The sequence below is a fragment of the Nanorana parkeri genome, unplaced genomic scaffold, assembly GCF_000935625.1.
Source record: "Nanorana parkeri isolate BGI_ZX_2015 unplaced genomic scaffold, ASM93562v1 scaffold477, whole genome shotgun sequence".
Taxonomy (NCBI): Eukaryota; Metazoa; Chordata; class Amphibia; order Anura; family Dicroglossidae; genus Nanorana; species Nanorana parkeri.
In genome coordinates this window covers 822,204-845,614 of record NW_017306745.1, presented here as the reverse complement: position 1 = coordinate 845,614, position 23,411 = coordinate 822,204, and the positions used below count along the sequence as shown (strand labels likewise).

The following is a 23,411-nucleotide window of genomic DNA, read 5'->3' as shown; positions in this document are numbered from 1 at the left end:
CTGTCTGTCTATCGATCGTCTGTCTGTCTGTCTATCGATCGTCTATCTGTCTATCGATCGTCTATCTGTCTATCGATCGTCTGTCTGTCTGTCTATCGATCGTCTGTCTATCGATCGTCCTGTCTGTCTATCGATCGTCTGTCTGTCTGTCTGTCTATCGATCGTCTGTCTGTCTGTCTGTCTATCGATCGTCTGTCTGTCTGTCTGTCTATCGATCGTCTGTCTGTCTGTCTGTCTATCGATCGTCTGTCTGTCTGTCTGTCTATCGTCTGTCTTTCCTATCTATCTAGCTGTCTGTCTGTCTGTCTATCTAACTATCTATCATCACTGTAACTGAACCTAGCCGCCATAACTGATGGGTGACTGTAGGGAAAAGATCTGCACATTTTCTGCTTCCGTAGTCCTTTTCCCACCTCCAGTCAGCTAATTGGACAGTAAAGGAGCAGCGGTTCACCCATGAGGTCATCCCTGTGCCCTCTTCCTCTGAAAGTGAGCTTCCAATGTTAGACTGACAGCTCTCAGCAGTGCAGTATTACCTGACCCTCCCTCTTCTGATTATTAGGACATATTTTGGGTCATTACGCCGGCAGTATTTATAACACATTAAGAGATTATTTATAATTTCTTATAATGGAGTAGCTGGATTAAACGGTATTTTCATTTAATTGCCTGGCATTCCAAATAAAGTGAGGCACATCAAAGAAAATGTTCCATAATTGTGAGGTCAAATACTAAGCTGAGCTCCAGGCAAATCAGTACCTGTGTTTCTGCCCATCCATTCCGGAGATTTGCACAGCTCTGGCAAACAGCACAGCCCTACCTGGCAGGTCAGGAGACCTGATTGTTCTTTGCTGCAGTTCAGTAACACTTACAGGTCTTGCCCCTCCCCCAGCCTGTGATTTGTCAGTGAAAGGAGAAGCAGCAGACTGTTGAGTTCATCACTCTGTCACTCTACTCTCTCCTCCTGTCAGCATGCTCCTTCTTAGCACATGAACACTGCAGTACAGCGGGCTGGTTCCTTGTGCTCCTTCTCCCAGTTTTAAACTCAGATGCTTGCGCTGCTTACATTAAAAAAACTACATTTTAATTAGGAGATTATTCCCACCACGGGGATGTACATACTCCAAGCAGTCTAAGGAGCGGACACAGTGACCCCGGATGTATTTCTATCATTGAGTGATGCAATCTAAGAAATAGAAGTCATGTGACTTTTTTGCGTTCATTCCTGGAACGCTGGTGTAACGATTCTAATCCTCTCCTTTTCCTTGCAGGACTTTCTGTGGTTTCCCGAGGTGAACACTTCAATGAAGCAGTTTTTCCTGGCTCTGAGCGAGGTGTGTATGTGCCCCATCCCTCTCATTATAAGTGTATGTAAGTTATTGCAGCTTTCCTGTCCTTAGAGGGCCGGCTGTATTACTTTTATTTTTATTTTCACATATTTAACACACTTCCTGTCCTTGGGTGACAACTCTCACTTCTCCACCGTATCTATGGAGGGAACCATTGTTGTTACCCAGGCTAGACTACAAACATGGCTGCCGGTAACACACTTCCTGTCCTTGGGTGGCAACTCTCACTTCTCCACCGTATCTATGGAGGGAGCCATTGTCGTTACCCAGGCTAGACTACAAACATGGCTGACGGTAACACACTTCCTATCCTTGGGTGACAACTCTCACTTCTCCTCTGTATCTATGGAGAGAGCCATTGTTGTTACCCAGGCTAGACTACAAACATGGCTGCCGGTAACCCACTTCCTGTCCTTGGGTGGCAACTCTCACTTCTCCACCGTATCTATGGAGGGAGCCATTGTTGTTACCCAGGCTAGACTACAAACATGGCAGCTGGTAACACGCTTCCGGTCCTAGGGTGACAAATGCTCCGGCATTTCTCTTGATACCGGAACTTCCTCTGACCGGCAGTGCCGCAAGGGGACATGGAGCTGGCTTAATGATTCGCGGCCCGGCTTTCTGATGTGCCGGGAAGCCGACTCCATGCTGATTGGCTGGGAAGCTGGCTTCCTGGCCAATCCGCTTCGAGCCAGCTAAACAGTATGGAGCCGACTTCCTAGCCATTTAGGAAGCTGGGCAGCGGGTAATGACATGCTGCCTGGCTTCCTGATTGCCCAGGAATCCGGCTTCATGCCACTGGAAGTACCGGTACAGGTGTGCATCCCTAGTTCTGACCCTTTTATACGCTAGCCAAAGCAAAAAAATCCGGCTTTGGATAGAATTGAAAGCTGCTGTAGACTCCAGAGGAGCCTCGTATTCCGTTCAGTCATTTCCTTGTCCTGAGTGCTGAATGCCGGAGCCGGAAGAGTTCGGTTTTATCATTTTTATGCTTTTACTTGCAGAGTACGACATCAAAGCCTCGTCTGGTCGTCGCCGGCGCTGCCACGGTAAGCTATCTGTATTATCGCAATTATCCAAACTGCTGAAGCCAAAACCATAAAGTGTCATTAAGTCCGTCCTTTCATTGAAGGAAATAGTGGTGTTGAGCCCGGCTTTCATCTTTGTTGTCCTGTGCCGGATCCTCAGATCTCCTCTTCAAAGCCCATTGAGGGCTGAGGTTTTAAAGAAGAACTCCGCAAAAAAAAGCATGTCCTCTTCAGCAAAATCCGGCGTTCCTCTTTAACCCCTTCATGACTGAGCTTGTTTTTAGTTTCTGTTCGTAAATGACTGACACACTTTTGACATTTTTGTGATTCTTCCACGCCAGTAATATACTTTCTTACAAAGTGCACCCACACATATTATATATTGTTTTTTAGAGGACAGATAGGGCTATATATTTATATCACATATGTATAACGTCTACAGCCCCGTTCACATTGAGCGATTTATCGCGCGGTAATTCCAGCGCGATATCGCGCTCCAATGCATTTCAATGGGGCAAAGGGTCCTGCTGTCGCGGGTCGTGTGTCGCTACAGCAGGTCCCTGTTTGGAGCGGATTTAGCCGCGATTCAAGCTTGCTCAATGCAAGCTTGAACACGATATCGCACGGCAAATCTCGCGATGTCACGCAATATGCAAATCGCGCGACAAACGCGCAATTTGCATATCGCGCAGTGGAACGGGGCCTAATGTGTCTAACGCCTCACTTAGGACAAATAAAATATAAAAAAGAGGAAAAAACTTTTTTTAAAAAACACTTTTTTCCCAGTTTTGATTTGTAGTATTTATTTTTTTACAAAACCAGCACATTTATTTGTCCCTTATTTTTTTTATTTTTTTTACACTTTTTTTTAAACTTAAAATGTTATTTTATTTAATTATATCAAGCAGTCATTGTGAATTAATCTCACTATTACTGCTTGATAAATTAATACCTTTTTGGTTATTATCAGGCTGCTTCAAACTTCAAAGAACAGCCGATAATAAGTTAGTGACACTGATCCCTGCAGCAGTTCAGGATTCAGCTGTCACTAAAGATTTTCTGATTGTTGCAACAACGATCAGCAAACTGAAACATTCTTCTTTCAGGAATAGATACATTATGTATCCCTGAAAGTGAAAGAAAAAAAAAAAGCCAGTATACGATCTCTGCTGTCACTCTCAGACACCCGATCTTCAGGTATCGGGTGTCTGAAAAAGGTTAACCCTTTCATTAATGGATGCCTCTAAACTTTTGTACATCAGATTTCCACCGATCTGGCATGATCAGGACCATCGGAGGACATTGCCGGAGTTGGGGGTAACCGGTTATAAGCGGACATCTGTCCGTTTAGACCCGGCTGCCCATATACTAGCAATGGGCATCCGATCGTTCCACCTGAACAACTGACAGATGGTCCAGATCAGAGCACCTGTGTGAAAGGGGCGTAAGATGGCGTTTTATTTTCTGGGGATCACACTCATTGATATCCGGATTGACTAAATGTCTGCCAAAAATCTTAACGTGTCTCTGTTCATTTTTCAGTGGTCTATAAAAATCAACAACGGCAGCGCCGAGTCTCTTGCGCAGTACAGGGTGAACTTGACGGATATAGAACCTGTTTTAGGAAAGGTGGCCGACACCAGTGATGTTTATTGGATCTTACAAGGTACGGTAACGCCTGCGTCATTTCAGCACGATTAGATATGAGATTGTGTAGTCGGTGATCGTCTTTGTTGACCTGTGCCCACCGGCGTAACGCATGTATGCAGCTGCACATAGGGTGGTCCTTAACCAGAAGCCTCTGCACGCATGCATCAGCCAGCTCTGCTGTTGTGTGCTTAGAGCGCGCTCGCTGGCACTGATCAAGCACAGTGACTGAGCTGTCACCGTTTACCACCAGAAGCTGATTGGATGGGCTCCCGAACATGTGACAGCCAGGCATCACATGATCATGAAGCCCACCTCTGAATGCCGCCATTAAAGAAGTACTCCAGGAAAAATGTTTATTAACTCTTGCTGTGGGGCTAACCCCGCACTGCAAGAGTTAACTGCTCATTTTTGTCTAGGTTCAAACAAAAAAAGTCATACCCAGTGCTCCGAGCAGCTTGTTCTTAGACTGGTTCCATGCCCGCTCAATAGTATTCCATCCTCTGCCATGTTGTTTTAAAATAATGACATGGTGATAGTACTACAGCACCAGTACAAGTATGTGGCCAGCGAAATCAGAATTCTTAATCTGCATTCTTGTCCTGGGTCATTGGCTAAGAACATGAACGTTTTTGGGTCAAGCTCTTCCATAGCCTCTTATAGGGGTGGTTAGAAGGTTAGAGGAACCTCATCCAAGAGTCCTGGAGGTTAAAAGCTTGTAAAGATTTCCTATCCCCATTGTGAATTTTATGTCCTCCCATTAAAGTTTAATCACCTAGTAACTTACAACAAAAATCATTTGCCTTTTACCTGTTTCTGTTTCACCTGCCCCCCCCTTCCCTCCCTCCCCCCCGCGCGCGCTTACCTGTGTCACCGCTGTCAGTCCCCGGAGTGATCCTTCGTTCCCTGAACTTCCTGGTTGCGGGGGGAGAATACTGAGGGCAGAGGAGCCTGAGGCGCCTTCTGCTGTTAATCAACCTGTTGGGAGGAGGAGAGCAGCGTGGCCTGCCGCAGGGCTGTGTGCGTGTCTATGGGCGCACGCAGCTACTGCGGGCACGGCCGGGAACGTGCACCCAAGGGTGCCTCCACAGCAGCCGCTTAGCTGATGTAGGCACCCATGCAGGGGGTGGGAGGCAGAGCAATGCTGGGTATCGCTAGAAAACAAGGAACTTAATATATTAAAAAGCGCTGAATACTGAAAAATGGCCTGGATGGGAAGGGGGTTTAAAGGAGAACTATGAGGCGAGTGCTTTTCACTCGCCTCATATTTCAAGCCGACCTGTGACAATGAGACTGTCACAGGTCGGCTCAGTAGATCAGGAGGTGAGCGAACACATACCGGCGTTCTGCCGTGACAGGGGAGTGGCTGGATTCCCCCCTCCCCGCTCCGACCCTCCAGCGCTGACAGGCGGAACGGACGGGGGAGGGGGCGGGTACAGCTGGCTCTGCCTCTAGATAGGCAGAGCCAGCTGTCAGTCACGCAGCTGGGCGTATTCAGACATAATTGTCGGGATCCGCTTCAGCTGCGGCGTCTCAGTATACCGCGAGCTGCAGCTCGCGGTATACTGAGCCTAGGGTGACGGGAGGAAGCTAGTTTGTGTCCTCCCGTTACCCTAAGGAGAACTATGGGGAAAAGCCTTAACCCCATAGTTCTCCTTTAACACCCTATACTTCAAGTGGTTAAAGACTTACATATTGTTGACATTCTCCTGTCACTCCTTCATAATGTGTTTTTATTTCTTTTCTCCAGATCCAGTTAATGAACAATTGCTCAGTGAAAGTCGTAAAGTCATCACCAATGCGAGAATCAATGCTTATAATGAAATTGCTGCCTCTATATTAAATGGTACTAATAGGAGATCAAGATCAAAAATCAAAATCTTCAGTGTGTCCAGACTGATCTCAGAGGAGACTATAGAGCAGTCGTTGGATGGATTGCATATCCCCGAGACCAGCAGAGTTATAGTGAGTACCTTTCTGTGCACCGGAGAGGGATAGCGGGCAATCATCTATGTACAGCAGAGATATAGTGAGTACCTTTCTGTGCACCGGAGAGGGATAGCGGGCAATTATTATGTACAGCAGAGATATAGTGAGTGTCTGTCTGTCTGTGCACCCTAAACCCGGCATTAACCATCATTATGTGAAATGGCAATTAATGCTGCAGTGAAAAAAGCAATATGTCACTTAGCTTTCTTTGGAGGCCACAGAGATTGCGTTACCTGCTTTGTAAAATGATTTATTGTATGATTCCTCTTTCCAGAACGCCATGATCCTCATGAACTCCTACTGCAACAGGATAATGAAGCCCATCGACGGTTCCTGCTGCCAGCCCACTCCCCCCCTCACCATCATACAGAAATTGGCGGCTTGTTTCTTCACGCTGTCTATCGCAGCCTACGTGGCAATCATCGCGATCCAGCGGAGCAAACATCGGAAGAGCAAGATGTGTACAGACATCGAGAGCGGGGAGGAGAAGAAACCCGCCACAGCCACCCCTGCCGCCTCCACCCTAGAAGTGGCCCTCTTCTCTTTCTGCAAACTCGGCCTGATCATGGGCTACTTCTATTTCTGTGACCGAGCAAACCTGTACATGAAGGAGAACAAGTTTTATACTCACTCTTCCTTCTTCATCCCCATCATCTACATCCTCGTGCTGGGAGTTTTCTACTATGAAAGTACAAAAGAGGTATTGCTTGTGTGATGGTGTTGTCAGGACATGATATGATGGGAGTGTGTTGCGGGGGGTATGGGTCGCTGTGCAAACCAGAGCCCCTCCAAAGGGCACGTCCTGCAATGTAAGAACTGTTTACCCCTTTTAAAATAGTCGTATGCATATATGTGGCAGCACTGAGGTGGGCTTTTGCAGGATGCCACATATATGCATGCAGCCGGTGGTGCTGATTTGTGCTATGAGCTTGCTCACACTGCACTCCCAGCATAGTGGGCGTGCAGTCACTGACCGCTCCTGGTCACTGCTTATGATCGGGAAGCCGGCCTCCACCACCCTATGTTAAGAACACAATAAAGGACGGGCTGAAATGGATTAATATGAGAAAAAAAATGTTTAGGCCCAGTTGACCTTTTGTTTGTGTCAGTTAAATACATTTCAGGTGCATCAAAACAGAAAGTGTGCACAATCTAGTGCCCGTTCCGGGCCGAATCTGACCAGACCCACTGCCTCGCCTTGCGTGCCGAGTCATTTTTTTATGGGGCAGGAGGGGGCGTGGCGGGCTATTGAAGTGAATGGCACCGTAGCCACGTAGCCAATGCGATTGGCCGCAAGCACTATTTTGATCGCACTATTTTGATCTTTTTTTCAGACGTTTTTCTTTTACTTTCGCCTGGTGATCACGCCAGTAATACACTTCCTGTCCTAAGGTGACAATGCTTACCTTACTGTATCTGTGGAGGAGAAGCATTGTCACCCTACGACAGGAAATGTGTTAGGACTATAGAACAACCCCCCCTCCATGGGAGCAATGTAAATGAATTAGAATGATTCCTCATTTTAGGACAGTGGGAGGAGCCATGCAGATCATTCCATTATGATCATCTGAACCGCCTGTATATAGTGCATACAGCTGTTTTAGGCTTCTCGGCCATCAACAGTGCAGTGTATGGAAACCATGGCTTCTATGGGGTAGGGCAGGGGTGGGCAACCCCAGCCCTCCAGCCGTGCTTTACCTACAAATTACAACATGCCTTTGCCTCTGGGCGTCACGTAAGTAATTGTCAGTCTTCCAATGCCTCATGGGACTTGCTGTTCAGCAACAGCTGGACAGCCGGAATTTGCCCAGCCCTGGAGTTGGGCTTGAGACCCACAAGAAATGTTATAACCATATAAGTTATGGTGAGAAGGGACTTCAAATTGTTCTCATATTTGTCCCAGGACAGGGAAGTCTGTTTTTATTGAAGTTGAAGTTACACTTTAACAGAAAGTTTATTGAGCGTTTTTACAGATTTATAGTCACTATTGAGTCGCTAACGTCAGAACTTCAGCTGTCGCCTTTTATTGAAGACATGTGGGATACGGGTTCATATTTATCGCCGCAGCACTTTTTCTGGTTTATTGCTTTGTTTTCATGTTCTACTAACAAGCCGAATTCTTAGAGTTTAAAGTATTCGTGTTAAAAGCAGAACTGTCTTAGCAGATAATTTACCCTATAACCTGTTAGGTAGACGTGAACCCTAAATGAATTACATCTAGTGCACTGCAATGGCCATTGATCAACTCCACTGAGATGCAATAGTCCCTTGACACTGCACCCCAACAGCCCAGCACGCTGGACACACCAACACCCCAGACACTGTCCCCAATACACTGCACCACAGCACCCTAGACACTGTACACCAGCACTCCTGACACTGCACCCCAGACACTGTCCACTGGATACTACTGCTCAGTATCCAGACACTTCACCCTGATACTGATCCCTAACACCCCAGACACTGCGCCTCAGTACCCTAGAAGCTGAACCCCAGCACTCCTGACACTGTACCCCAACTTCACAGTACCCTATACACTGCACACCAGCATCCCTGACACTACAACCAAACATCCCAGACAGTGCACCGTAAACACTGAATCTCAGCACCCTAGATACTGAACCTCAGCACCCCAGACACTGCTCCCCTGACACTGAACCCCAGCACTCCTGACACTGCACCACATACTCTGCCAACTTTCAACCCTGCCACTGCATATTCGACTTCTGCTCCCCCTGCCCTTGTGCCTTAATGTCACCTTTGCAGGGTCATGCAGAGCAGAGGTCCTGGGCTCTCTGCTCCCCTCTCTTGGCTTTGTTTTGTTAGAATCTATGTCTGGTGTCCTTTCTGGAAAAATGTTTTCTTTACATCCTATCCTGATGCCCACAGAAGGTGGGGGGCCAGGGAATAGAAGGCTGATTAGGTAGGCTTCCAATGTGGATGCCCTCCCAACCCAAGAAGGGAACTCGTGGGATCTCAACCAGGACTGAGCAGTTCTAGGGTACTGTAAGCCCAGCCTGTGTGATGACTGTGTCGTTGTGCCCTGAAGAGGATCTCTGGCACTGGACCGAGGAGGAAGTCCGGTACAGCGCAGGAGCGTGGAGAGGGTAGGTACCATTTGGGAATTGGCCATTAGCTGGAGCTGTGGATCAAAAAAAGAAAATGCAGGTTAGTAATGGGAAACATTGCTACACTTCAAGAGCCTGCTGGAGAGAATCAGCATATACATCTAAGTATTGATACCACAGGGATGTTGTCTGTGATGTGCGAGCTGTTGATATCACTAACGGTGACTTTTGTCTCATTGCAGACAAAGCTCCTGAACAGAGAACAGACCGATGAGTGGAAGGGTTGGATGCAGCTTGTTATCCTCATCTACCATATCTCTGGAGCCAGTACTGTAAGTATAGCCAGGATTGGCTTCATCGTAAACACAAGTGACCACCAATGATACCTCGGGGCTCGTTCACATGGCTAGAGGTCCGTACACCAGCCTACAGCCGCAGCCTATCATTGACTTGTACAGATGGCAATAGGCTCATGGGCACAGAGATCCAACTGTTTTTAATGGTGTACGGACCTTTGCCCGGTGTGAATGAGCCCATAAAGAGGCAATGTTATGGACCAGAGCAGTTTTTACATTTCTTCTATGGGCCTGTTTAGGTGATGATAAACCCATCGCTAGATAAAGTAAAACCGAAATTAAAACGTTACATTGATTCATCGTATTCACGCAATGACACTCACAGACTATCTACAAGTGTCATTTCAGCTGCATTATGACAGCCCCTCCTGCTGTGCAATACAGAGAAAATACCGGCTGTCATTTTGACAGCCAGCTATAGCGATGGCAGTTGGAGAGAAGCTGAACATTAGAGGGGAGTCCTCAGAACTTTGTTGAAGATTTGTAGGACGTATCTCTTGGGTTCAGAATCCTGATAAGTAAAGCCTGATAATTGATTTTCTGGTTCTGTCATTCTTTGTCTCTATCTAATGTGTCCCCATTTCTTCCCTCTTCTCAGTTTTTACCAGTATACATGCATGTCCGGGTCCTGGTTGCTGCTTATTTGTTTCAGACGGGCTATGGGCACTTCTCCTACTTCTGGCTGAAGGGGGACTTTGGACTCTATCGCGTCGCTCAGGTATGTGCCGAGATTATAGAAGCTTTATCAGGTGTTTAGGCCTTTAAAACCCAACTTCCGGCAAAAAAAGTAAAGTATATCTGACGACAATATGTTGCATGGAATAGGGAACCTGTTTTTTTTTCTGCCGTGTCAAAGTTTTCCCCTCGCTTCCTGTCATGTGGGTACAACAGGAAATGCAGGGAAATCTCTACAAAGTGAGGCAAAACCCTTCTTAGCTGTCTCCAGAACAAGTGTGCCCACTGGAGGATCTCCCCTTTTTTTCCTGTTTTGATGACAACTCAAAATGTTTATCACATTCAGTCCTAGTTACAGTAGTCACCACGACAAAGAGAGTGAGGTGACCACTGTAACCAGGAGATCATTAAAGTCTTGGCGCAGTTCTTACCTTTACTGCTCTATTCCAGACTTTATAAAAGTCCTTAGATCAGTCTTTCTCAACCAGGTTGCCTCCTAGCTTCCTCAACCAGGATGCCTCAAAGTTTTTGCACAGAGGCACTGGGACTGAGGGCTCTGATGTGAAGGGGGGACTGAGGACTCTGATGTGAAGGGGGGACTGAGGACTCTGATGTGAAGGGGGGACTGAGGACTCTGATGTGAAGGGGGGACTGAGGACTCTGATGTGAAGGGGGGACTGAGGACTCTGATGTGAAGGGGGGACTGAGGACTCTGATGTGAAGGCGGGACTGGGGACTCTGATGTGAAGGCGGGACTGGGGACTCTGATGTGAAGGGAGGGCTGAGGACTCTGATGTGAAGGCGGGACTGGGGACTCTGATGTGAAGGCGGGACTGGGGACTCTGATGTGAAGGCGGGACTGGGGACTCTGATGTGAAGGGAGGGCTGAGGACTCTGATGTGAAGGCGGGACTGGGGACTCTGATGTGAAGGGAGGACTGAGGACTCTGATGTGAAGGCGGGACTGGGGACTCTGATGTGAAGGGAGGACTGAGGACTCTGATGTGAAATGGAGACTGGGGAGTCTGGTGTGAAGGGGGACTGAACACTCTGGTATGAAAGGGGGGGGACTGAGGACTCTGATGTGAAGGGTTAAAGGGTGGGGGGACACACTGATGTGAAAGAGGTGCTTCTAATGTGACAGGAGCTCCTGGTTGGAAAGAGGAGGACTGTGATGTGAAAGGAGGGGGCTCATGATGTTATTGGGGGGGGCTTCTGATGTTTTGGTGCAAGATAATATAATAATTGAAAAATTAGGAATTGGCCACTAGATGGAGCTGAGGATCATATGAAATAAATACAGGAAATAAGGAGATACAATTCAAGAGAACGCTGGCGAGAATGAGCATATAAGTGTAACCATTATTACTACAGGGATAGCAATGGTTACATTTTAGGACCATTCTCTGAGCATTCTCTTGAATTGTATCTCCTTATTTCCTGTATTTATTCCCTATGATCTTCGGCTCCATCTAGTGGCCATAATTTGGTATTTTCTCATTTCTCTATTCACTCTTTTCTGTATGAATGGACCTATTGAAGAACATTCGGCCAGTAGGGAAGATGCACTAAGAACATTGAAGAGTCCAGTGCAGGGACAATGATTGGTTGTGAAATGCTTACCTCCTACAATGTATCTCCACACAGGTCCTGTTCCGCCTCAACTTCCTGGTAGTGGTCCTCTGCATAGTGATGGACCGGCCGTACCAGTTCTACTATTTTGTCCCGCTGGTCACCTTCTGGTTCATGGTGATATACGCGTCCATGGCGCTGTGGCCACAGATCAACCAGAAGAAGGCAAACGGTAATGTTTAAATCCAATCATCATTCTACACAAACTTCTAAATCATAAAATGTAGACATTCACTCACCTAATTTTCTTCTTATTTGTGTTATATTGTCAAATCGGCTGATGTCTTCCGCTAAAGATATTGGATGAAGACGCAAGGAACGTCCTTAATGTGTATCCGTAGCCAAAATATTTTGTCCTTAGTTTTGTATAGAGTGGGGAATGGTTGGAACCCCTGTCAGTTTTGTTTCCTTTCTCACTGGAGAGTTTTCCCCTCACTTCCTGTCTGGGAGACACAACAGGAAGTGAGAGGACAGCTCTCATGCTCTGAAACCTTTGTCTACATTGGAAGATTTTGTATTTTCTTCCTGTTCCAGTGACAGCTGTAAAATGATGGATTTTCCATTACTTTCGCTCTCTGTGTCACTAGTCTCCAGGAAGAGTAGGAAAGTTGAATCTCCCCAGCGGGGACACTTACAGCAATGAAACCTGAACGGGGTCACAGCACTTCCCTGCTCTGTTCAAAATAACTGAGCAATGCCTGCATCCAATCAGATTGTTCAGGTATTTTGACAGCCAAGGGGCTGACTAGCAAAAGATACTGAAGCTTGGCCCAGCGGGAGATTCCTCCATCCACACAGTTTAGCGAAGATGGAGGAATCTATTGGACATTTCCCATCTGACCATAGAAAATCTGCAGATAATCTATAGGTGTATGACCAGTTTAAGAATAACCTGATAGCAGGCACTAGTGATGAGCAAATGAGATCAAACTGGCTGCCAGATTACCACAAAGCATCCGGTGTATCAGGAGCTAGTAAAGTGGCTTCCCTATTCACTTAGGAGGCCATCTTTCTGCCCCAGAGTGTGGCCCTAATACAGACCTTTAGTCCATGAGTTTCCTTCCAGCCTTTAATCATTAATCTAACCATAGTGCCTAGGAAGAGGGGGGAGCTGAGCTGCTGAGTCACTGCTGGGAGAGGGTAACTGAGCTGTTGTCACTGCTGGGAGGGAGGAACATAGTGAGCTGAGCTGCTGACTCAATGCTTTTTTAGTTTCTTCACAGGTTATATACAGGTGCACTTTTAGGGCTCATTCACACTAGAAACGGCCGGCATGTACAGCTCCATGCTGGGTGCACGGCCGTGTCGGGCAGCTCCCGGGAAGGACAGGTGCTGCTTGTGATTAGTACGCAGCCCCCCTGCTTCTCTATGGGACTACGCCACCGTACGCCACCCTACGCTCACCTCAAGTGCGGGTGCTTGTTTCCTGGCTCGGACACAGATGGGATCCATCCTGTCGCCATACGAGTACGCCCACCCGCACAGATGTGCAGGGCGGGTGAGCGTAGGGTACCTGTCCTTCCTGGGAGCTGCGCGATACGGCCGTGCACGCAGCTGTACGTACCGGCTGTTTCTCGTTTGAATGAGGGCTAAACATGAACTCTTTCACATGTTTATGTTGAAAGAAAATAGTCAGCACAGTGGTGTAGTGGTGAGCACTTCCGCCTTGCAGCACTGGGGGTCCCTTCTTCATATTATGATCAGGACATCTACGAGGAGTTTACAATGTTCTCCATGTGCATGCATAGGTTTCTTCCGGGTACTCCAGTTTCTTTCCACACTGCAAAGACGTGCTGGAAGGTTAATTGGCTCCTGTCTAAAATCAGCCCTGTATGTGTGTGAGATTGGGGCCTTAGATTGTAAGCTCCTTGGGGGCAGGGACTGATGTGAATGCGCAGTATGTAAAGCGCTGCGTAAATTGTTTCCGCTATATGAATACCGGTAATAAATTCCAAAAATCCCCGGTAGACAGCAGCAGACTCGGGAAGATTTTTCTGTTGGATAAGCTAAGAAATATAAGACGGCCGGGGCCGATTCAGCCCGGCATGTTCTGCCGATAACTACAATTGCAGTTTTGGGGGAATTTTGCCTTTTATGTAAAACGTCTATTAAAAGCTGTTCCTTTTTTTTTTTTCCTTTGCAGCAAACTACCTGTGGTACGTCGGCCTGATGTTAAAGCTCGGTTTTCTGCTGCTATGTATATATCTTTTGTCATGCTCTCAGGTATGGTGACCTGCTGACATCTAAGGACCTGAACCCTTACAAATGCATCACTTTATCTAAACCCCCTCCAATGCTCTGACATGCATCCTTCATTACAGATACTCATCTAACACTTCTGCATGTATGATTCAGCTGCAGCTACTTTACCAGATCCACCAATGAAGGGTCACCTGGGTGCTGTCAACAGGCAGGAAGATTCATTGATTGGTTAACAGCAACCATGTGACCCCGCCCCCTTATCTTAGGTGCGACATCATTTGCCCGGAACACTGATGGATATACATTTTTAACTGAATGTTTCATGATAGGGCAGCATGAGGAGGTGTAGAAAAGTGACATATACTCTGGGTTTATGTCCACTTTCAGAGGAAAGATATAGATGTAATATAAGGAGCTGTTACAGATATGAATACTTTTATCTGATTTTCATTGGGAGATGACCAGTTGGTAGTTCTGTAGCTGACACCAGTAAAAACTCTGGTTGTCCTATACAACACACATCATATCATGGCTGACGGCATAGCTTCCCAAAGGCAAACCTAAAACCAGATTGAACTTTTTGTTTAAATCGGGTAAATACATTGCAGGGGCATCAAAACAAAAGGTGTTCAAGTCTAAAGTAGGGTTGATTTTAGAAGGAGTAGAAAAGCCTGTCCCCTGGCAGCATGCTGCGGAGAAGGACTTTTGCTCACTGTGGAAGCAGAGGTCTCTCTGCAGAGGTTTGACACCCCCCAAGCTTACTTCAAGGTGTAGCTTTGACTATCAAGCAGCATGAGCCGTGCTGATGGCCCAGCATGAAGGGGTTGTCGCAGCTCTGCAGAGAGACCACATAGAAAAAGGACCCCACTCTGCCCCCTTTTAGAGCTTGCCATACTCGCAAACCTCCATCTGTCTGATTAAAATGAACTTACTCCCCCATCCTGTATAGCCCAAATGGAGGCAGTGCAGTCTTCTGAACAAGTACAGGTCTGATAACTGATAATGTGCCTGGGCTGCTGGAGGAGGATAAAACTAAAAAAACAAATACAATGAAGGGAATTTATCAAAATCTGGAGCAACTGTTCATTGCAACCAATCAGCTTCTCTCTTTCAATTTCCAATCTTAACTGAAGAGAGAAGCTGATTGGTTGCCATGCACAGCTGCTCCAGATTTTGTCTGCTCTAGTTTTGATAAGTTCCCCCAATGTGTTCTCTGAGTGGCGGCGGTGCTGAGTGAGCCACTCCCTGTGCTCAGTGTGCAGCACCCGGAAGATCACCCCTATCACTATATGTAGAGAGGACTACTACAGGGGTTTCCAGCATGCCCAGTGGCCCTCCAGATATTCGATATGGATACTTAAGGACCAAGGCCTTTTTTTAGTTTTTCACTTAGGTGTTATAATCCACATTTTAGGCCAGAAAATTACTTCAAACCCCCAAACATTTGCCGATCTCCTCCCCAGCTTCCCGCCAGCACCCGACATGCCGGTCCCCGGGCCCGCAAGAGGCGCAGCGCAGCCCAGGAAACACAGTGGGGGTATCGGGCTGGGAGAGGGGGGGGCACTCTACCGGCCCGTAGAAGCGATCTGGAAACAGCTGAGTCGCTAGAATTGCTTCTACTGTAAAGCCGGCCGCCGGCTCAACGAATATGAACAGAGTCACAGCGAAGTCTGTTTAACCCCTTGAGGACCTATGATGGAATAATCCCATCATGGGCCCTCAAGGGGTTAAATCGGGCCAAGCTGGACCAATGTACGTTTCCATAAGGCTGGGTTCACACCTAGGCGGATTGAATATGCGCGTCTGTCGCGCGGTTCGCGGCGCGCGTTTTTACCGCGATTCGACACGTTTCCGAATGCTAGTTGGCTGTTTCCCAATGGAAACGCCCGACCAAAACGCCCCAAAGAAGTTTATGTACTTCTTTGGGCGTAGGGCGGTTTCCCGCGCGTTCGTACTCGCGGAAAAACGCCCAGATGGGAACCATGCACATTGAAAATAATGGCATTTCCCTGTTTGAGCGTTTTTCCGCGAGCACGAAAGCGTGGAAAAACGCCTAGGTGGGAACCGGGCCTTTAAAGATCATTCCTTGGAGTTTAATGATTACATTTTACAAACATTGTGTCATCCAAATCCATGTAAGAGAATAATTTCTGACAGCCGGAGCTGAATAATGTTCTTTTAAGATTCTCATCAGAAATTAGTAAGTAAATGGTAACATTAGTATATGTTTTTTGTGCTTTTCAGGGTTCCTTCGAGAATATATTTTCCCTCTGGCCGATAACAAAATTGTTTGAGCTGAACGGTAATGTCTACGAATGGTGGTTCAGATGGTCGTTGGATCGATATGTAAGTCTTTCCTTCTTTACTTGAAGAACTCGGGGCATATGGAATCTTAGGCCCCATTCACACTGAGCGACATGAAAATCGTGCGATTTTGAGCGACGAGCGATATTGAGCGACGTGTCGCGCGACTTTTTCCTATTGGGCTGTATGCAATCAGGAGCAATATCGCTCGAAATCGCTCGAAAAAAGGGTCATGTAGGAGCGACAAGCTACCAGCGACGAGCTACAAGCGATATTGAGCGACGAGATGTGAATAGCTCCATTGAAATGGATTGGAGAAGCTACATAGAGCGATATCGCGTGGAAATGTGAGCGATATCGCTGCCAAAATCGTGCGATAAATCGCTCAGTGTGAATGGGGCCTTAACCCTTCCATTGGGGCTAACCCCCCACACACACACACACACACACACACTTCAAGGGTTATGTGATTGTTTTGTCTGGGGAGCTAAATTAACAAAGATATCCTCACCTAAAGTTCCACCACACCAAACCCATCACACCATGTCTTTATGGAGCTGGCTTTGTGCACGGGGGCACAGTCATGCTGGAACAGAAAAGGGCCTTCACCAAACTGGTACCACAAGGTTAGAAGCTCACAATGTCTGAAATGCATTTGTATGCTGTAGTATTATATGTGCCCTTCACAGGAGACACGGAACTCAATCATAGATATGATGGTTCGGTGTTCACATACTCTTGGCCATATAGTGTATGTGTTCAGTGGCATTAACATGACTAGTGGCCCAAATGATTGATGATCTCATACTATTCCATATATATGTCCACGTCCCCATTAGTGTTACGCGGTGACATTGCTTACATACTGCTCGCTTTCCTTTCCAGGCTGTGTTCTATGGCATGCTGGTCGCCTTCACTTACCTGGCTTTACAGAAGCAGCAGGTCCTCCATGAAGGAAAGGGAGAGCCTCTCTTCTGCAGCAGAGTGTCCAACATCTTACTGTTCGTGTCTGTCGTCTCCTTCCTGGTAAGTGCTAATGACCCGTGTCGTACATATTGGTTAGTTTCACATACTGCCTGGCCAAAAAAAAAGATATTTCGTTGGGCCGCCTTTAGCTTTGATTACGGCACTCATTTGCTGTGGCATCGCTTTGTTAAGCTTATACAATGTCACAACATTTATTTCCTCTAGAGTTGCATTAATTTTTCACCTTGTAGTGATGATGGGGGAGTTGCACCTCTGTGTAGAATCTTCTCCAGCACATCCCAAAGATTCTCTATGGGGTTAAGGTCTGGACTCTGTGGTGGCCAATCCATGTGTGACAATGATGTCTCATGCTCCCTGAACCACTCTTTCACAATCTGAGCCCGATGAATCCTGGCATTGTCAGCTTGGAATATGTCCAATGTGCCTTCAGGGAAGTAAAAATCCATTGATGGGAAAACCTGGTCATTCAGATAGGCAGCTGACCTCATTTTTTGGGCACTTACCATTGCTGATCCTAGACCTATTATCTAGGTTTAGCAATGGTAGGTGCCCACAATGGAAGGCTCTGACCTATTTTTTTAGCTAAACCCAGGTGACTTTTTTCTTTTTGGCCAGGCAGTGTAGTTAATAAGGCTTCTTACAAGTGGTCTAGAAGAACACAAAACAATCCCCTTGTGCAACTGCTGAAAAACGGAAATAAAAAGTTCCTTGCTGACCTTAATGGTGGTCAGAATATTTATCTGTTAGTAAAGTACGATAAGAATATATGCAGCCCGATTCGGTGACGCCACATGTGTTACTCTGGTGGGAAAGGGTTAACAAATTGGGCATGGCGAGAGCTGCTCAGATAGTTAGTTAGTTATGGTCTTCTGTGAATTTCCCCACCTAGTGGCGAGATTGAGTAATGCATCTGTGTGCGTTGGTTACACATCAAAACTGTGATTCACATTGGATTACAAATCATCTTAATGTCTTTTACTTAGTACATGGGACTTATCTCACCAGGTTGGTATTGTGATTATTAATTGAGTGTGTATGTATGTATGTATATATATCTCTTATATTTTTATAATGGTGTTCTCCATTCCTTTAGACTTACTCAATCTGGGCCAGCAGTTGTAAAAACAAGTCGGATTGTAACGCGATGCACCCCTCAGTCTCTGTTGTACAGGTACTACATGATTAATATAACTATAGGAGATCCCAGACATGCCAGTCCACGTGCACTAAGTGCTCAGATATCAGACCATTAGTACAATGCTATTGTGTGAACTGGCCCTTGTCATAGCAGCATATGTTGCTTTAGAATGACATTTTCCTGCCAGATACACTACCAGCATGGAGTGTTCTCTTATTAGATTGTTCCCTAGAACACACAGACCCATACACCATGTGCTGTCTGCCATTGGTAGGTGACATTTTAGCAACAAACAGAAATCCTGAGCCCTGCAGTGTCCCGGCTTCACTGAATGCGAGTCCTACCAGAACCACGCTGGTCCAGTCCATGGGGTGGGCAGAAGAAGCAGCCGCCTTGGGTGCTTCAGTAGGAGGGGGGCTCAAACAGGCAGGGACTGCCGCCTATACTGTTGGGGAAGTTCACATCTCATGGGGGAAGGGGGTCTTTTTGCCTTGGGTGTGAAAGGACTTTGTGCCAGCCCTGGTGCCACGTGTCCTACACTAGGGGAGCCATGAGATTAGCTTATTGCATGACAACGTGCTACATAAGTTAAGATTTCTGTCTCATTTTACATTTTCTTCTGCAGATTTTAGCCTTTGTCCTGATTAGGAACATTCCTGGATATGCTCGCTCCGTGTACAGCTCCTTCTTCGCCTGGTTTGGTAAAATATCCTTAGAAGTAAGTACCGCTTCCCCCGGCAGGCGTTACACAATGGCCTTTTCTGATCTGATCGCCGAACTCAACACCTCAGACACAAATATCTGTTAGTGGCCCAAGTATCTGAAACATGTCATCTGTAAGGGCAAATTAGGCAAAGGGCGCCGACCAATAGCAGCCATTTAGCAATCTGTAAAGCTGAACTCCAGGCAGACGGCGAAATCCATATATGAGCGTTGTTTTTACTGCCAAAGGATTTCTGTCCGTCCAGTCTTGAGATTTACACAGCTCTGACACAGTCCTGTACGGTAGGGGAGGGGATTTGATCTTTCTATGCGGGAGTTTTACTTACAGGGTAAAGTCCATGAACCCATCGCACTCGAAACCGCTGTTCCAAAGATAATGAGGGTTGGTGCCTGCGACTGTCGATGGTTGGCAATTGTGGTCAATATCAAACGAAATAATGTAGACACCGGCACTCCAATAGCAAGTCAAATACGCAGCATAACGTGATGCACTCCATGCAACGTTTCGGGGTCTCGCAGGATCCCCTTCATCAGGCTGAACAAGTACCGGTGTCTATATATTATTAATATATATTTTACTTACAGGTCCCCTTCCCACCCTCAGTCTGTAATTGGATACTGAAAGAGAGGCAGGAGAATGATGAGCTCACCCCTCTGTCACTAGCCTCTCCCATCAGCATTCTCTATGCACTGCAGCACACCTGATTAGCTCCTTGTGCTGCTTTTCCTTCCCCCTCTCTGAGCTCTGCTGTACATGGACCACAAAATGGCCATGCCAAGTCAAATTTAGGCACTTACTAACATGTACGCACGTGAGATGGGGACCAGTGGCGGAACAACCAGGGTCGCAGAGGTCGCAACCGGGCCCTGGAGTTCCGCCACTTGGAGGGGGCCCAGGACAGGAGGAAGGGGCCTCTGGTAACCGCTGATTACCAGGATATTTATTATCCCGGTATCCGCTAATGTCAGTCCTGGGACCTCTTCTTCACCTGGTTCCGGGCGCAGCGTGAAGTATCATCCAGCCGGGCAGCAACCAATGAGTCGGAGCGGTGTAATCCCCGTCCAGCCGGGCAGCAGCCAATGAGTGGGAGCGGTGTAATCCCCGTCCCCTCATCACACACAATGAGTGGGAGCGGTGTAATCCCCGCCCCCTCATTACACAGAAATGCTGCCCAGTGCCGAATAGAGCTGCTGTGGACACGAAGGGGGAGACAGGGAGCTGGAAGCATGAAGGTGACATGGGGTCCGGGAGTGGGGGGGCTTCATGGATTTTTGCATCGGGGCCCTGAGGTCACTAGTTACGCCACTGATGGGGACAATTAATTGGCGCCCTTTATATCGTCTTAGAGTTCAGCTTTAACTACAGAAAACAGATGAGAATGCCAGTGAGATATACATTGTTGCAGTGTATGAAATATGTATGAGTATGTATTGTTGCAGTGTTTTGTTTTTTCCAACTTTATTAGGGGAGAGTATAGAATTTTCAGCAAGCACATATTGTATGAGATATTGTAGTGCTTGTGATGTCACATATATATTTTTACATAGTATCACTTGCATGTCTTTTATTGTATTGACTATAGAGATTAGTTGATCAGTCAGGAGAGGGCCCTCTCAATGGCTGAGTTATTTTATTCTCTCCTGTTAAAGTGAATTTCTAGCCGAATGTGTAGAATGAGGAATGTAGCGCAAGCAGGCACAGCTGACATGAGAGTGACAATGCTGCTCTGATTTGAAGAGCAGTGCAGCATTGTTGCCACCCCATCACAGCAAGCTTCAATGATAGGATCTACAGGTATTTGTGGGACTTTGCAGGGGGACTAAGTGAAAACTGTAGGTGCAGTTACACTTATGATTAGGTGCTGCAGCACTTATTTTTTATAATTGAAAGCCATAGTCTTGCTGTAGCTCTTTCATGACCAGCGGTCATTGATGCCTAGATGCCCAGGACTAATTTAGCGGCATTGTCATGTGTCGGGTAACCTGACAATAATTCAGAGTTGAAAAAAATCTACTCTGCTCTATGCAGACAGGTGCACACATATCAAAAAAATAGGATTGTGTTCTTACCATAAAATCCTTTTCTCGGAGTCCTTTGGGGGACACGGCTCTGAAGAATTCTGAGAAGTAGGTTGTGCTATTTCCTCTCTCCTAAAGGCAGCAGCTTAACCCTACGTCTTAGAATTCTTCAGAGCTGTGTCCTTTAATGATGGAAAAAAGTCTTCAGCCTGCACGTGACCACTTTGTCAGCTCTGGTCACATGTTCAGGATCCGCTCTGATTGGTTCCTTGGAGAAACGCTGCTCCAAGCTAATGAGGCATTATAACCATAGGTTATGGTGAGAAGGGACTAAAGAAATCAAAAATCCCTCCAGTCCAATCAGGGCATAGCACAGTAAAGTCTTAGAACAAAAGATATTCACATTTCTCATTCCACTACACAGCCCAAAAATAAGAGGATCAATCCTCATTCCATGATTCGCATGGGAGAGCCATGCGAATCATCGGGCTATAATTGCACTTTACATCAGCGGGTTCTGGATGTGCACCTGGCCAGTGGGGTGTACAGCAATGATTTGCATGGCTCCGCCCACTGCCCTGAAATGAGGATTGAGCCTCTTATTTTTGGGCTGTGTGAATGAATGAGATAGATGAGTAGCTTCGGTTCTATGAAGACTTCACTGTGCTGCTCCAGGCAAATGCAAATGTTATTTCTTGACTGCCGGATACAAACCATTCAGCGACATGTTTTTCTTTGCAGCTCTTCATCTGTCAGTACCACATTTGGCTGGCGGCAGACACCAAGGGCATCCTGGTCCTCATCCCGGGCAACCCGGTGCTCAACATCATCATCAGCACTTTCATCTTCGTGTGTGCGGCCCACGAAATCTCCCACATAACCAACGACCTGGCCCAGATCTTCATACCGAAGGACGGCTCGGCCCTTCTCAAGAGGTTACTGTGCATCACCGCCTTCTTTTTCATACTCCTGTTTTTATCGTCACTATAACATTACCAGAAGACATAGACCATCTCCCCGCGGACCCCTGAGCCGGCGGGCCTGGCAGCCACGTCAGGGTTTTTTTTTTTTTCTTGGCTTATTTTGTAAATAGATAAACTATAGGAAGCGGACCGAACCGGGGCAGAATCTGCCTCATCCGCGTCCATGAACAGCCCTGAACGGGAAGACTGTTCCTTTTCCACTTCCGTTCCCAAGTAAAGCTGCACGCGGAGATACCTCCGACTTTTTTTTTTTGTCGTGGTATTCGGAGGTCCATCTTGCGAAGCACCACTGACTACACAAGCTGTGAACAGTTGTAGCTGATCCTTGTGGGAGAACGTTGAAGTGATACCAGTACGCCGTTGTTTTAAAAAAAGAAGAGAAGGAACCTTTAAGAAAGTATGCGGTGTGTGTTAAATGCAATCCTTTGCCGGAATAATGAGGTTTTAATATGTGTAATTGAACATAATTGAAGTTTATAATTTATTTCTTAGGGGAAAAAAATGATACGTAGCTGTATTTATTGTTTTGTTATGATGCCTTGTCCATTTAAAGGGGAGCTCCACTAAGCATGGATGGGTGAGGTGGGGAGGGGGGCGTGGTTTAGAGAGTGCGTTGTTAATTCTCACCTCTGTGCACTCCTATGGGCTGTACCGTGTGTTCAGGTCTAGTGATGGGCTCGGGCGTGTTCGCAGCTCCACGTGCCGAGCCCGCCAGGAAGCTGAGAGCGCGCAGCGTCAATCACAGGTACTGAGACATTATCTCGGTCCGCAGCTGCAGAGATCGGGAAGTGTCTCGGTACCTGTGATTGGTGCTGCGGCGCTGTCAGCTTCCTGGCGGGCTCGGCACGTGGAGCTGCGAACACGCCCGAGCCCATCACTATTCAGGTCATGTCCACAGTAACTGCAATTACAAAAGACCTCCGAAATAGCTTATTTACTTAAAGTGACCCTGCCACTTGTACACACAACCTACCCATGAAAAAAAGACAGTGTATACTTACCTCTCCGGGGTTCTTGAAAAGCCGCCACTTTATAGCTCTCCTGGTGACTGCAAACATTCACAGACTTCTGGTTGCGTGAATAACCTGCTTACTCGTAGAATAATCTTTGCAGTAATCAACTGATGTAGCCAGTAGATGCTTGAGAAACCACAGCAAGTGGTGAGCAGGTAACACTGCCTGTCTTTTTACTTGTTAGGTGGTGACAGGGTCTCTTTAACCTCCTTGGCGGTAATCCCGAGCCACACTCAGCGTAGCGTTACTTACCTTGTACCTCGAGCCGCGTTGTGTCCTCCGGCCAATGACGGCATCTG

At 46.9% G+C, this 23,411-nt stretch overlaps 1 protein-coding gene across 1 annotated transcript in view; it reads left to right on the top strand.

The window, feature by feature from the left end:
- The window catches only part of CASD1 (CAS1 domain containing 1), a 30,434-nt gene extending 7,842 nt beyond the window's left edge, over positions 1-22,592 (top strand). Inside the window, exons 5-18 of the mRNA XM_018560773.1 lie at positions 1,272-1,334; positions 2,354-2,398; positions 3,920-4,043; positions 5,775-5,989; positions 6,288-6,713; positions 9,324-9,413; positions 10,036-10,155; positions 11,759-11,915; positions 13,887-13,966; positions 16,190-16,291; positions 17,135-17,275; positions 18,330-18,407; positions 19,000-19,092; positions 21,858-22,592. Of these exons, the coding sequence (XP_018416275.1) occupies positions 1,272-1,334; positions 2,354-2,398; positions 3,920-4,043; positions 5,775-5,989; positions 6,288-6,713; positions 9,324-9,413; positions 10,036-10,155; positions 11,759-11,915; positions 13,887-13,966; positions 16,190-16,291; positions 17,135-17,275; positions 18,330-18,407; positions 19,000-19,092; positions 21,858-22,106 (1,983 nt within the window). The 3' untranslated portion in view covers positions 22,107-22,592. The remainder of the gene's footprint in view (positions 1-1,271; positions 1,335-2,353; positions 2,399-3,919; positions 4,044-5,774; positions 5,990-6,287; positions 6,714-9,323; positions 9,414-10,035; positions 10,156-11,758; positions 11,916-13,886; positions 13,967-16,189; positions 16,292-17,134; positions 17,276-18,329; positions 18,408-18,999; positions 19,093-21,857) is intronic.
- Positions 22,593-23,411: the final 819 nt, after the last annotated feature.